At 38.9% G+C, this 16,834-nt stretch overlaps 1 protein-coding gene across 7 annotated transcripts in view; it reads right to left on the bottom strand.

The window, feature by feature from the left end:
- Window positions 1–16,834, bottom strand: part of FER (FER tyrosine kinase) — a 442,286-nt gene that overhangs the window by 268,367 nt on the left and 157,085 nt on the right. The window contains exon 1 of one of the 7 annotated variants that reach the window (XM_045034541.1): window positions 11,496–11,696. The exons of 5 other annotated variants lie outside the window; for them this stretch is intronic. In XM_045034541.1, coding sequence (XP_044890476.1) covers window positions 11,496–11,633 — 138 coding nt within the window. In that variant the 5' untranslated portion in view covers window positions 11,634–11,696. Of the gene's footprint in view, window positions 1–11,495; window positions 11,697–16,834 lie in introns of those variants that run through there. One more of the 7 variants, XM_045034545.1, reaches the window with a different exon arrangement.

Below are 16,834 nucleotides of genomic sequence, written 5' to 3'. Positions count from 1 at the left end.
CTAAAATAAGTATTCTGTACATATTTCAAAGTAAATGATAGCATACATTTGTGATTCAGTAGGGAATTACAATTTTAAAAGAATTAATAGTTGGCCTACCATTTTTCATGATCATTCTTTAAAAAAAACACAGTTTACTGCTAAATATAAAGTATTAACTTTGAGATGAGCCCATATTCTGAAACAATTTTTTTAAAAAAAATTTTTTTTTTCAACGTTTATTTATTTTTGGGACAGAGAGAGACAGAGCATGAACGGGGGAGGGGCAGAGAGAGAGGGAGACACAGAATCGGAAACAGGCTCCAGGCTCTGAGCCATCAGCCCAGAGCCCGACACGGGGCTCGAACTCACGGACCGCGAGATCGTGACCTGGTTGAAGTCAGACGCTTAACCGACTGCGCCACCTAGGCGCCCCTGAAACAATTTTTACATCAATCAAATTTTACTCTATTCCCGCTCCTCTCATTACAACCCATCATTGGCAAGTTAAAGAGTTTTTTCATTTTTTGTTTGCCATCCATTCTTGGTGATTTTACCTTTAGCAAACAAACAAACAAATACCCTATAATATTTATAAGCTCAATTCCTAATAATGCTCGAGTGTCTTATTTCCTTAAGTACAAAGGAAAAGCTACCCTTTCATTGGTTGAAAGAATGCAGCAGATAAACCATTTCATCAAGAATTTCTGGAATTCTTGGGGCGCCTGGGTGGCGCAGGCGGTTAAGCGTCCGACTTCAGCCAGGTCATGATCTCGCGGTCCATGAGTTCGAGCCCCGCGTCGGGCTCTGGGCTGATGGCTCAGAGCCTGGAGCCTGTTTCCAATTCTGTGTCTCCCTCTCTCTCTGCCCCTCCCCCGTTCATGCTCTGTCTCTCTCTGTCCCAAAAATAAATAAACGAAAAAAAAAATTAAAAAAAAAAAAGAATTTCTGGAATTCTAGTAAACAGTATATTGAATGATGTCTAGATTCCAACTGGAAATATACAGTGATGATAGGAAATGACTTGCAAGATGTGCCTTTATCCAATAAAGGATTTGCCCTTGGTTCTGTCAACACTTAAAGTGGATTAGCAATAATACATTCTGGAATATAGCCATCTATTTGTGTGTGCTTCTTCAATGTAAGACTTTTTTTTTTTCCTTGGCAAAGAGCAGTTTTAAGGCAGCCAATGCTTTGTTACTACCACAAACAAAACAGTCAGTTTTTACTAATTACTGTAGGATATACACTTTATAACATTAGGAATACAGAAATACTTCACCTGCTATGATGGAATGAGAAGGGAAAAAAAAAAAAAACACTTCATGCCCTTCCTCTTTCCCCAGTCCCCACAGAGACACTAGAATATACATTTTATGAACTTTCATTATATATTAAATATTCTCATATGTCTGTAGATATGTTACTTCATCAGAATAAAGTTCATATCAACGATATTTTTTAAATCCATAGAAAAGGATAACAGAAAGTAAACTATAAGGGCCTAAGTGTTTATTTGACTAAATCAGTAGATATAGAGTCTAAAGTGTTCACCTATCATCTATGCTTCTGTATTATTTTATAATTCTGACCATACTTTCTACCACTTCTACTTCCTCTCATTCTCCTCCTTAAGAAAAGAAAAAAAAACAGTCTTAGTATATGTATATTTTCAAAGGAGATACCATATAGACATTACATCATCCATAGCTACAATAAACCTTTTATCAGAGATTAATTAGACATTAAGCCTATAAAGTAATAATCTAGGGGTGCTTGGATGGCTCAGTCAGTTGAGCATCCAACTCTTGATTTGGGCTCAGGTCATGATATCAAGGTCATGGGATCGAGCCAATGTCAGGTTCTGTGCTGAGCGTGGGGCCTTGTTGGAATTCTCTCTCTCTCTCTCTCTCTCTCTCTCTCTCTCTCTCTTTCCCTTAGTTCCCTCCCCTGCCTGTGCTCTCTTTCTCTGTCTCTTTAAAATCAAAAAAAGTAATAATCTAAAAGCATACAATTTGCAAGAACTACCTGAAATATGCACAATTACCTTGTTTTATCTTAACATATATAATAGCTCTTAAAATACTTCAAATCTGTTTTCATTCTTATGAAAAAAGGAAGTTCTACAATAAGTATCAACAGCACATCAACTTAATTATTTTCACAAACACTGTTATTACATCACTAAACAGTGAAACATGTATATAACTTTAAAATATATATACAAGGACTGATCCAGAGGAAGATGGTGACGTAGGAGGATGCTGGGCTCAATTCATCCTGCTAATTGCTTAGATTCCACCCATATCTGCCTAAATAACCCAGAAAACTGCCAGAACACTAGCAGAATGGACTCTACAAAGCCAAGCGTAGACAAGAGGCCCAAGGAAGAGGGTAGAAAGGGCGGAGAAGCAGTGCGTGCTACAGACTGGTGGGAGGGAGCCAGGGCGATGGAGGAGCAGCCTGCTAGGCAAGGTAGAGCCCCTGAAGTCTGGCTTGCAAAAGCGTAAGGGCCGGACTCTGTGAATTCTGACAGCCAGCGGGACTTAACATCTGGAATGTTAAAAGTCAACAGCTCTGCTCTCAGAGAGCAGTGAGGGCAAGAGGACGTGGGAAGGAGAGTTGTTCAGCCCGGGAACAGAGATCAGCTCAGCAGGAAGACAAAGTTGCTGGCAAGTGCCATCTCCCTCTCCCATCCCCCAGCTGAAATTCCAAAGGGAACCAGTTCCCATCACTGAACTTGCTTGCACCACGCAAACGCCCAACGCTGTGCTTCTATGTATCCATCCCAACGACGGGCGTGCCTCCCTCCTGGTGCTGCAGAGGCCCTCCTGCAAGGAACCACCAATGGCAAATCCAGTTAAGCCTGACTCTCCTACCCCTGTGCACCTTGCAGATCCACCCCGGCTAATGGGCCCTTGGCCAGATCCCATCGAAGAAGCACCACAACCCTGGCACCACAGACAGGGACCACACCACTCCAGAGTGAGTCCTGCCCCTGGGAGAGGTAAAGAAAAGGCACACACCAGTCTGACTGTGGCCCCAGCGGTGGGCTGGGACTAAGCCCAAGGAACTAAGAAATAGTCAGGAAGAGCTAAAAAATGTGGTAAATGAGGTGCAAAATAAAATGGAGGCGGCCATAGCACGGATTGAAGAGGCAGAGGAGAAAATAGGTGAATTAGAAGATATACAATTATGGAAAAAGAGGAAGATGACAAAAACAAATAAAAAAATCAACAAGTATGAGGGGAGAATTGGAGAACTAAGTGATGCAATCAAAAGGAACAATATCCATATCATAGGAATTCCAGAAGAAGAAGAGAGCGAGAAAGGGGCTGAAGGTTTACTTGAACAAATCATAGCTGAGAACTCCCCTGATCTGGGGAAGGAAAAAGGCATTGAAATCAAGAGGCACAGAGAACTCCCTTCAGACGTAACTTGAATCCATCTACTGCATGACATATCATAGGGAAACTGGCAAAATACAAGGATAAAGAGAAAATTCTGAAAGCAGTTAGGGATAAACAGGCTCTAACTTACAAAGGGAGACACATAAGGATAGCAGCAGACCTGTCTACTGAAACTTGGCAGGCCAGAAAGCATTGGCAGGAAATCTCCAATGTGAAGAACAGAAAAAATACGCAGCTGAGAATCCTTTATCCAACAAGCCTGTCATTCAGAATAGGAGAGAGAAAGGTTTTCCCAAACAAACAAAAACTGAAGGAATTCGTCACAACTAAACCAGCCCTACAAGAGATCCTAAGGGGGATTCTGTGAGTGAAATGTTGCAAGGACCACAAAGTACCAGAGACATCACTACAAGCATGAAACCTACAGATATCACAATGACTCTAAACCCCTATCTTTCTATAATAACAATGAATGTAAATGGACTAAATGCTCCAACCAAAAGACAGAGGGTATCAGAATGGATAAAACAACAAGACCCATCTATTGGCTGTCTACAAGAGACTCATTTAAGACCTGAAGATACCTTCAGATTGAAAGTGAGGGCATGGAGAACTATCTATCATGCTACGGGAACTCAAAAGAAAGCTGGAGTAGCCATACTTATATCGGACAAACTAGACTTTAAATGAAAGGCTGTAACAAGAGATGAAGAAGGGCATTATATAATAATTACAGGGTCTATCCATCAGGAAGAGCTAACCATTATAAATGTCTATGCGCCGAATACAGGACCCCCCAAATATATAAAACAATCACAAACATAAGTAACCTTATTGACAACAATGTAGTAATTGCAGGGGATTTATTTAATACCCCACTTACAACAATGGATAGATCATCTAGCCACAGGATCAATAAAAAAGGGCCCTGAATGATACATTGGATCAGATGGACTTGACAGATATATTTAGAACTCTGCATCCCAATGCAACAGAATATACTTTCTTCTCAAGTGCACATGGAATATTCTCCAAGATAGATCACATACTGGGTCACAAAACAGCCTTTCATAAGTATACAAGAATTGAGATCATACCATGCACACTTTCAGACCACAATGCTATGAAACTTGAAATCAGCCACAGGAAAAAGTCTGGAAAACCTCCAAAAGCATGGAGGTTAAAGAACATCCTACTAAAGAATGAATGGGTCAACCAGACAATTAGAGAAGAAATTTAAAAATACATGGAAACAAACGAAAATGAAAATATGACAATCCAAACTCTTTGGGATGCAGCGAAGCCAGTCCTGAGAGGAAAATACATTGCAATCCAGGCCTATCTCAAGGAACAAGAAAAATCCCAAATACAATATCTAACAGCACACCTAAAGGAAATAGAAGCAGAACAGCAAAGACACCGCAAACCCAGCAGAAGAAGAGAAATAATAAAGATCAGAGCAGAAATAAACAATATAGAATCTAAAAAAAACTGTAGAGCAGATCAAAGAAACCAAGAGTTGGTTTTTTGAAAAAAGAAACAAAATTGACAAACCTCTAGCCAGGCTTCTCAAAAAGAAAAGGGAGATGACCCAAGCAGATAAAATCATGAATGAAAATAGAATTACTACAACCAATCCCTCAGAAATACAAGCAATTATCAGGGAATACTATGAAAAATTATATGCCAACAAACTGGACAACCTGGAAGAAATGGACAAATTCCTAAACACCCACACTCTTCCAAAACTCAATCAGGAGGAAATAGAAAACTTTAACAGACCCATAACCAGCAAAGAAATTGAATCACTTATCAAAAATCTCCCAATAAATAAGTCCAGGACCAGATGGCTTCCCAGGGGAATTCCACCAGACATTTAAAGCAGAGATAATACCTATCCTTCTCACGCTGTTCCAAAAAATTGAAAGGGAAGGAAAACTTCCAGACTCATTCTATGAAGCCAGCATTACGTTGATTCCTAAACCAGACAGAGACCCAGTAAAAAAAGAGAACTTCAGGCCAATATCCCTGATGAACATGGATGCAAAAATTCTCAACAACATACTAGCAAATCGAATTCAACAGCATGTAAACAGAATTATTCACCATGATCAAGTGGGATTCATTCCTGGGCTGCAGGGCTGGTTCCACATTTGCAAATCAGTCAATGTGATACATCACATTAATAAAAGAAAAGATAAGAACCATATGATCCTGTCAATCGATGCAGAAAAAGCATTTGACAAAATTCAGCATTCTTTCTTTATAAAAACCCTCAAGAAAGTCGGGATAGAAGGAACGTATTTAAGCATCATAAAAGCCATTTATGAAAAGCCCACAGCTAATATCATCCTCAAAGGGGAAAAACTGAGAGCTTTCCCCCTGAGATCAGGAACACGACAGGGATGTCCACTCTCACCGCTGTTGTTTAACATAGTGTTGGAAGTTCTAGCACCAGCAATCAGACAACAAAAAGAAATCAAAGGCATCAAAATTGGCAAAGATAAAGTCAAGCTTCCACTTTTTGCAGGTGACATGATATTATACCTGGAAAACCTGACAGACTCCACCAAAAGTCTGCTAGAACTGATACATGTTCGGCAAAGTCACAGGATACAAAATCAATGTACAGAAATCAGTTGCATTCTTATACACTAATAATGAAGCAACAGAAAGACAAATAAAGAAACTGATCCCATTCACAACTGCACCAAGAAGCATAAAATACCTAGGAATAAACCTAACCAAGGATGTAAAAGATCCGTATGCTGAAAACTATAGAAAGCTTATGAAGGAAAATGAAGAAGATACAAAGAAATGGAAAAACATTCCATGCTCATGGACTGGAAGAATAAATATTGGTAAAATGTCAATACTACCCAAAGCTATCTACACATTCAATGCAATCCCAACCAAAATTGCACCAGCATTCTTCTTGGAGCTAGAACAAGCAATCCTAAAATTTGTATGGAACCACAAAAGACCCCGAATAGCCAAAGTAATTTTGAGAGGAAGACCAAAGTGGGAGGCATCACAATCCCAGATTTAGCCTCTACTACAAAGCTGTAATCATCAAGACAGCATGGTATTGGCACGAAAACAGACACATAGACCAATGGAATAGAATAGAGAGCCCAGAATTGGACCCACCAAAGTATGGCCAACTGATCTTTGACAAAGCAGGAAAGAATATCCAATGGAAAAAAGACAGTCTCTTTAACAAATGGTGCTGGGAGAACTGGACAGCAACATGCAGAAGAATGAAACTAGACCACTTTCTTACACCATTCACAAAAATTAACTCAAAATGGATAAAGGACCTGAATGTGAGACAGGAAACCATCAAAACCCTAGAGGAGAAAGCAGGAAAAAACCTCTCTGACCTCAGCCATAGCAATTTCTTACTTGACACATCTCCAAAGGCAAGGGAACTAAAAGCAAAAATGAACTATTGGGACCTCATGAAGATAAAAATCTTCTGCACAGCAAAGGAAACAATCAACAAAACTAAAAGGCAATTGATGGAATGGGAAAAAATATTTGCAAATGACATATCGGACAAAGGGCTAATATCCAAAATCTATAAAGAGCTCTCCAAACTCCACACCCGAAAAACAAATAATCCAGTGAAGAAATGGGCAGAAAACATTAATAGACACTTCTCTAAAGAAGACATCCAGATGACCAGCAGGCACATGAAAAGATGCTCAATGTCACTCCTCATCAGGGAAATACAAATCAAAACCACATTGAGATATTACCTCACGTTGGTCAGAGTGGCTAAAATGAACAAATCAGGAGACTTTAGATGCTGGAGAGGATGTGGAGACACGGGAACCCTCTTGCACTGTTGGCGGGAATGCAAACTGGTGCAGCCACTCTGGAAAACAGTGTGGCGGTTCTTCAAAAAATTAAAAATAGATCTACCCTATGACCCAGCAATAGCACTGCTAGGAATTTACCCAGGGAATACAGGAATACTGATGCATAGGGGCACTTGTACCCCAATGTTTATAGCAGCACTTTCAACAATAGCCGAATTATGGAAACAGCCTAAATGTCCATCAACTGATGAATGGATAAAGAAATTGTGGTTTATATGCACAATGGAATACTATTTGGCAATGAGAAAGAATGAAATATGGCCTTTTGTAGCAACATGGATGGAATTGGAGACTGTTATAAATAAGTCATACAGAGAAAGACAGGTACCATATGTTTTCACCCTTATGTGGATCCTGAGAAACTTAACAGAAGACCATGGGGGAGGGAAAGGGGGGAAAAAAAGTTAGAGAGGGAGAAAGCCAAACCATAAGAGACTCTTAAAGACTGAGAATAAACTGAGGGTTGATGGGGGGTTGGAGGGAGAGGAGGGTAGGTGATGGGCATTGAGGAGGGCACCTGTTGGGATGAGCACTGGGTATTGTATGGAAACCAACTTGACCATAAATTCCATATTTAAAAAAATACATATACAATGGATCATTACTCGGAAATCAAAAAGAATAAAATCTTGCCATTTGTAACTACATGCATGGAACCAGAGAGTATTATGCTAAGCAAAATAAGTCAGAGAAAGACAAATATTATATGGCTTCACTTACGTGAGGAATTTAAGATACAAAACAGATGAACATAAGGGAAGGGAAGCAAAAACAGTATAAAAACAGGGAGGGAGACAAACCATAAGAGACTGCTAATAAGAGAGAACAAACGGAGTGTTGCTGGAGGGGTTGTGGAGGGGTAAGGGGTATTAAGAAAGACACTTGGGATGTGCACTGGGTGTTATACACAGGGGATGAATCACTGGAATTTACCCCTGAGATCATTATTGCACTATATACTAACTAATTTGGTTGTAAATAAATAAATAAATAATAAAATCTTCTGGCATGTGCTGATTGGCAGGACCAATTATTCTTCTGAAAATTTTAACCAGAAACTAGGGCTCTGTGGGGAAGGAGAATTCTACACCTTCAAAATATAGATATTTACCAAAGACAACATGTGGTAGCCAGATTTTTAAATATTATAATCTACAATAATGTTTACTGATGCAGTAAAATTCCTCTACCTTAGTAAAAAAAAGTGCTATAATAAGCTCCTATGATCAAGTACCTTCTAAAACATTCAAATAAACAAATAAACAATAACAATGAAAACAGCAGTACTATGCTGAGTTTTATTTTTCTATTTTCACTAAAATTCTACTTATTCTTTTGGTCAGAATTAAATTCAGCTATATGTGGCAAAAGCATGTCTAAAATTAACCTCCCAAATAAGGTTTTATGTTTCTTATGAAACAAGAAGTCTGTAAAGTAAGCAGTCCTGAGCTAGTGTCAGTTATTAAAGAGAGACAACAAGGATCAAAGAGCTTTCTTCTGTCTTTACAACAGGCCCCTTGACCTAAACTTGCTTATCAGCTACTATCCCTCAATCAATGCTATCTTTAGATTGATGAACATAGAAACTAAATTCGGGGATGGGTATTCCACATGAATAATCAAATCATGACAAATGGCTCAGAGTAAAAAAAAAAAAAAAGAGAGACTGTAAACCAGAGTACTTATTCTTTGATAACCAACAGGAAATGAACAGAAGTGTGAAAGAGTTCATCAGTGAAAAAGAGTAAATGTAGTACAACCAACCTCCACAAACCTTTAAAACACTGAGGCTTTCACATAAGGGTGAAAGAATAAAAAGGCAGCAGCAGCATTAAGGATCACTTCTGAATGCTGAGTTACATGGAATATGGAAGAATGAATAATCTTCCCTTAAAAGGGAAGTGAGCTTACCAAATAAAACAAGATTCCAGGGGATGTAATAAAAATTTTTGAGAAGATGAAGAGCTGTATGAGGATGCTTTAGGGAAGTGAAAAAACAGTCAAGAATGGATCTGACATACACAATGCAGAATCAGTATGACATTAATAAGACTATTTAAAGGAGGAGTACCTGGATGGTTCAGTCAGTTAAGTGTCTGACTTGGGCTCAGGTCATGATCTTGTGGTTCATGAGTTCAAGCCCCACGTTGGGCTCTGTGCTGGCAGCTCAGAACCTGGAGCCTATTCAGATTCTGTGTCTCCTTCTCTCTCTCTCCCCCTCCCCCACTCGTGCTGTCTCTCAAAAATAAAAACATTAAAAAATTTTTAAAAATAATTTTTAAAATATTAAAATATTTTAAATTTTAAAATATTTATGGAGAAAACGGATGGCTAACAACAGCAACATGGCTGGGGTGGGGGGAGGCGAAAGTTTACCAAGGGAAGACAAACTAGCCCTGGACAAGGTCTCATTTCTAGGGGAATTTGAGTTCCTAGTAAAATGGAAAACTCCTGCCTAAAATAAGCCCTTGTGAGTCAGTATGCATCTTGGGGGATAAGGATTCACTGGAAACATTATAAAAGAATATCACAGAGTAAAAACCAAAGATCTCAGAACATCCCCATGGAAGGTTAGTGACTCCTTAAGAATAAAAAACCCTCCTTTGATCAATTATCAAATCATCACATAAGCTATTACATGTGAATCTGAATATGTGTGTGTCTGAGTGTAGTAATATCTGACTAAGCAGAATGACAATGATAAATAAATGTTTAAGTGTTTAAAAGTATATTTAGAGATTTACCATAAGTAATCTCATTATATTTAGGTAAATGGGTAATAACCAAAGGTAAACTATTAGAGTTATGGGTGAATACAAAGAAAAGAAAAATGAATAGAAATTAAGAGAATTAAAAACAATTTCAGAAACAAGAAATAAAGAGCATAAAATTGTTTTAAACAAATGACATATAAAAAATAAACATATAAATATACAAAAATATCAAATAAAGGTCATAAAAAATATATACACAGTATCTGGAAACGAAGAATAAAAAGGAAGCAAGACATTCCTTCAAAGCTATAGAAAGTTAGAGTTACATAAGTCACTAGCTAGCTGTGAGTCACTAATTATCTTAGGCTTCAAAGACATTTTTATATACAAAATGACAGATTGGACCAGATGATACCAATGGATTCTATATCCTCTAATATTTTTATGACTCTATAAATCAAGGTAACACAAAACTTACAAATGTAAGGAGTGACTCTTAAACTTATGAATAGTACTTACTCAATGATTACAGGACACTAATACTTAGAACATCATAACTTAAAGGTTGAATTTGGTGACAATAAAACAAGAATTATATATCTATACAACTCTCAATAAATATAGGAAAAAATGTATGAAGGTATATAATCATTGAGTACTCTTAACATTTTCCATTCTTATTTGAAGGCCAGAATTTGTTTTTCCTAACATAGTGAATCTGGGAGAATGACATCCTAAAATATACGGGTAAACTATTTTTAATTAAGGAATCTGGAGGATGTAGGCATTTAAGTTTCAACTGCAAAATAATGTGTAAATATAATTCTTTACTAACATAATATTTTTAAGATAGGACTCGATTCCTATTATTCATAGAATTATATGTTATACATTAAAATATTAAGAAATTAGTGTTCCAGGTTACTAAATTAAGCAACCATAAGAATTGATTATAAAATTAACATTGAATTATATAGTTATATGTCATAGTGAAAAGCTTCATCTTGTACTGTCACCAATTTTTTATTATTTATCAAGAAAAATATTATATCCGCTTCCTCACAGAAACTGAAAATATGAAGGTAAAACTGCACTCACCAGCTGTTAAAAAAACTGAAATGTGGAAAACAAAAATCTTAATACCCTCACAGAGTTTAAATTGAATAATGCTTCTCCTCAGATATTGCACAAAGGTACACTTTTTTTTCCCCGTCCCATGTTTTGGCATAGTAGAAAGCACATATTTTTCTCAAATGTGAGGGGTGAATAAAGAAAATAAATAAAATTAAAGAGAAATAGAAAACAAGTGACTTTTGCTTTTTTAATGGGCTCGTTTGGTATCAAGTGATAGTATTCCTTCGAAAGAATTTTGACTACGATCATACTCAGCAATCAAGAAAACTCACTCTTCCCATTTGAAGAGGCAGCTTAAAGTGAAGGATTCGCTGGACTCTTAGATGATTTCTGCATCCTGACTAAAGTACGCCTGAGACAGCCTTCCCCCTTACCTGATCTCTTTTGGCTTCTGATGTGGAAGGAGAGGAACTCTCAAAGCTGTGCCTTAAAGCACAATTTTTACAGGACTCGGAGACACAACCAGGCTCCAGCCTATTCTCACAATACACACATGTATTTTTCTTCTCCATCTCAAATCTTAGCAAGAGCTGCTGATGGTGGGCCCACAGAAATCAATTTGTCCACAGACCTTCCTGTCAGAGCCAAATGCAAGATAGAAGAGACATAAATCTGGATCTCCTATTTGATACTACCTCCCCCTGTTGGCATGGAAGTATACCCCTCAGTTCTGAACAAGAGGAATGGATACATCCGACAACTGTTACTGTTTATCCAGCAATGAAGAGAAAATCCTCATGCGTTAAGATCTATTATTTAAGAAACAGATCTATTTTCCAATTTTTTTTTTAATAAGCAGTTTCCTTCCTATACAACCTGAATAAGTCTTTCTGCTTCAGGAACTTGGATCTTGAGATCTCTGAAAATAAACCAAATTTTTAAGCACTTCTTAAAACAACACTGTGCAAACAGCTGTGCTACAAAGCTCTTCTTAATCCGGGGCTTTTTAATTAATTATTTCTTAAGTAAGAAAAAAAGGAAAAGCAAGAAAAACCTACTATACAAAGTCTTACTCAGTAAAACTTTCCTGGGTTCACAGCTCTGTCATAACATCTCCTCCTTTAAGTCCTTAGCCTTCCTTTCTAAGCCAATGTAATTTAAAAATAAATAAAAAGAATAAAATTTACCTCTTTGTATAATTTACTCTATTTTTCTATTTTAAATATACCCACATTTTGATTTTGTTGTTCATAACAATTCACCTTTCAATCATGTCCATCAGGGGAAAGTTGTATTTTATATTCTGAGAATTCTCTAAAATGTTGCATTTAACAAATAATAATAGATAACATGGGATAGAGAGCTTCTTATGAGCCAGACATTGTTCTAAACATTTTAGGTGGATTATCTCACTTAATCACGTACAATTATCCTATGTGACAGGTTCTATTACAAGCCCCAGTTTACAGATGAGAAAACTGAGGCACAGAAAGCTTGGTGGCACAGACTTGCCATGGTTACACGGCCAGTAAGTGGCTAACCCACAATCCAAACCCAAGCAACTCTGCTCCAGAATCCATGCAATTAACCATTATATTATGTTATTTAAGCTAGTTCCCTGTTCCACCTCACCATAAGTATTCTATTGCCAAGAAAGAGTCTCAAAGGATGTATTAGCAACTCATTAATTTTGTCTTTCTGCCAAAGGGTTGATACACTCAACAATACATTCCAATGCTCAATATTCTTTCCTTGGTCTCATTTTTCCCCTAGATCATTTTAAACCTAATTCAGATTTTTACATATACGAACTTACTTATATACTTATATTTTCCTACCTTTATCTCTTATTTCCTGTTTGGTCTGATTCATTTACTCTTTCAATATTCATTTAGCATTTACTAGGTACCTGCCACATAAATTCACAGGCTCATAAAAATAACAAAATTTAAATCTAGAAACAATCTTGTAGATAAAAAAAAAATCAGAACTGATGTTTACACTCAAGGAATATAAAATCTATGGTAGCTAGATTTCTTGCTTCTTGGTCTAGCCCAGAGAAAAGCTAACTCAGGTATGTCTCCTATGATCATCTAATACCCATTAGTTTTGCTTTTCAGAATAGAAAAATTTAATGTCATCTAGATACCTCACCAGGCAATCTTCCAGATCACTTATAAAGATAACAAACACAGTGGATGTTGTATCAATGTCCTAGGGCTGCTATAACGAAGTACCATAAACTGGGCTTAAGACAACAGAAATTTATTTTCTCACAGATCTAGAGCCCAGTGTCTGAAATCCAAGTGTCATCAGGAACCATGCTCCCTCCAAACTTTCTGGGGGAGGATCCCTCCTTGTATCTCATAGCTTCTGGTAGCTGCAGGCAACCCTTTGCTTATGGCAGCATAACTCCAATCTCTGCCTCTGTCTTTACATGGCTTTTATTCCCTGTAGGTCAGTCTCTCTTCTCTTATTGAGACACCAGTTGTACTGGATTACAGACTACTCTGATGACCTCATCTTAACTTCATTACATCTATAAGTCCTGTCATATTTACAAGTACTGGGTATTAGGATTTTAACATCTCTTTTTGCAGGACACAATTCAACCCATAATAGATGTGGTTATTCAATGCTGAGACACCTTGATCTTTAATTTTTCCACTTAACTAAATATAAATTTACTCTTACACTTTGATTTCTGACCCTTTTCTTGGGGTCAGCATATTTCCCATCCAATGGTGACTTACTAGTCATCTCTGGTAAAGAGCATTGTCAAAGTCTTTTCTAAAACCTAACTTTATGCCCTATTATCTTCATATACAAGAACTCTAAGAACAATCAGCCAGGCATGATTTCTTCCTTAGAAAATGTTCTCTTTCCCCTGGGAGATTATTTTAATATCTGATGACTCTATTTGTTATTATGGGTTCTAAGAGCTTGCCAGTACTCAAAAAATATTTACAGACCCTGTTCTATGTGCCAAGTACTGCACAAAGCTAAGGAAATAGCAGTAAACAAAATTAAAATGCCTGTCTTGTTGGAGCTATGGTTTGGGAAGCTGGCAGGGCTTATAGGGGAAGAAAATAGATACTAAAAACATACACACATAAACAAACACCATGAGTAAATGAGTTACTACATATAAATGCACATATTAAAGTAATTGATGCATAGAAACGCTTAGAAGAATCCTACTATATAGTAAATGTTAGCCAACAAAATAGGAGGAGGAGGAGTAAAGACACTAGAAGTAAGTGCTACGTAAGAAGTGAAAAGGGGCAATAGGATAAATATTGATGGCAGGGTTAGGCAGATAAGAACAGAGCCCGTTAGAGCTACAGCAGTGAGAGATATCTCGAAGGAATGATATTTAAGGTGAAATGATGGAAAGAAGACAGCCAGTCATATGAAAAACTAGTGAAAGAATATTAAAGAGAGAGAAAACAGAAAGGCCCTGAGATGAGAAGAAGTTTGGCAAGTGAGGGGCAACATGGTCAGAAAGGCTACAATGTGGGAGATGAGATGGAGGCAGGCTATACCGGAAGGAGACAGGTAGGGACCAGAACACACAGTTTAGGCGATGATAAGAAATTCGAATTCTATGTTAGTTACCAAGGGAAGCCACTAGAGGGTCGTAAGCAGGAGATAGATAAGATCACATTGAGATGACTCTAGTTACTATATGGAAAAGAAAATGGAGGAAGGGCAAGGGAACCGTTAGCAGGTAGTCCAGGCCACAATTTATGCTGTTTTTTATTAGGATGATCACAGTGGAGACACTAACAGGAGGTGGGATTTGGGTTTTATTTTGGAGGTGGCAGCAAGAGAACTTGCTGATGGAGTGGATGTGAGATTTGAGAAAAAGTGAACACAAAGGTGATTCCAAGATTTTGGTTTGAGCAGCTGATTACAGGTGATACCATTTACTAAGAAGTGGAAACCTATGAAAGTGGCACATTTTGAGCAGTTACATTTGAGATTATCAGTCCAATTACTGAATGAAATTATCAAATTCTAAGTGAGTCCATACTAATGAAGTTCACTTTAAGCATGTCTTATTCGTGCATATGAATGGTCATCATGATATAACAAAGAATTCATTATGATACCAATAACTAAGCATTATTTTTGCATATTTAAGAACTATGTTACAGGGTGATGACTTCTGGTAGGCATGTTAAAAATAGAAAACTTGGAGGTTTGCAAGATGGCGGCTTAGGAGGACGCTGGGCTCACCGCACGTCCTGCTGATCACTTAGATTCCACCTACACCTGCCTAAATAACCCAGAAAACCGCCAGAGGATTAGCAGAACAGAGTCGCCGGAGCCAAACGCAGACGAGAGGCCCACGGAAGAGGGTAGGAAGGGCGGCGAGGCGGTGCGCGCTCCACGGACTGGCGGGAGGGAGCCGGGGCGGAGGGGCGGCTCGCTGGCCAAGCAGAGCCCCCGAGTCTGGCTGGCAAAAGCGGAGGGACCTGACGGAGTGTGTTCCCACAGCAAGCGCGACTTAGCGTCTGGGAGGTCATAAGTTAACAGCTCTGCTCAGAAAGCGGACAGGCTGGAGGACAAAGGGAGGGAGAGCTGCTGAGCCCCTGACAACAGAGCTCAGTTTCCTGGGGAACAAAGGCGCTCGCCAGCGCCATCTCCCCCGCCCATCCCCCAGCCAAAATCCCAAAGAGAACCAGTTCCTGCCAGGGAACTTGCTCGCTCCGCGCAAACACCCAACTCTGTGCTTCTGCGGAGCCAAACCTCCGGCAGCGGATCTGATGCCCTCCCGCTGCCACAGGGCCCCTCCTGAAGTGGATCACCTAAGGAGAAGCGATCTAAGCCTGCCCCTCCTGCCCCGTGCACCTTGCCTACCCACCCCAGCTAATACGCCAGATTCCGAGCATCACAAGCCTGGCAGGGTGCAAGTAGCCCAGACGGGCCACACCACCCCACAGTGAATCCCACCCCTAGGAGAGGGGAAGAGAAGGCACACACCAGTCTGACTGTGGCCCCAGCGGTGGGCTGGGGGCAGACATCAGGTCTGACTGCGGCCCCGCCCACCAACTCCAGTTATACACCACAGCACAGGGGAAGTGCCCTGCAGGTCCTCACCACGCCAGGGACTATCCAAAATGACCAAGCGGAAGAATTCCCCTCAGAAGAATCTCCAGGAAATAACAACAGCTAATGAGCTGATCAAAAAGGATTTAAATAATATAACAGAAAGTGAATTTAGAATAATAGTCATAAAATTAATCGCTGGGCTTGAAAACAGTATACAGGACAGCAAAGAATCTCTTGCTACAGAGATCAAGGGACTAAGGAACAGTCACGAGGAGCTGAAAAACGCTTTAAACGGAATGCATAACAAAATGGAAACCACCACAGCTCAGCTTGAAGAGGCAGAGGAGAGAATAGGTGAACTAGAGGATAAAGTTATGGAAAAAGAGGAAGCTGAGAAAAAGAGAGATAAAAAAATCCAGGAGTATGAGGGGAAAATTAGAGAACTAAGTGATACACTAAAAAGAAATAATATACGCATAATTGGTATCCCAGAGGAGGAAGAGAGAGGGAAAGGTGCTGAAGGGGTACTTGAAGAAATCATAGCTGAGAACTTCCCTGAACTGGGGAAAGAAAAAGGCATTGAAATCCAGGAGGCACAGAGAACTCCCTTCAGACGTAACTTGAATCGATCTTCTGCACGACATATCATAGTGAAACTGGCAAAATACAAGGATAAAGAGAAAATTCTGAAAGCAGCAAGGGGTAAACGTGCCCT

This window comes from Felis catus, chromosome A1, assembly GCF_018350175.1.
Source record: "Felis catus isolate Fca126 chromosome A1, F.catus_Fca126_mat1.0, whole genome shotgun sequence".
NCBI lineage: Eukaryota > Metazoa > Chordata > Mammalia > Carnivora > Felidae > Felis > Felis catus.
This window is presented reverse-complemented; position numbering and strand designations above follow the sequence as displayed.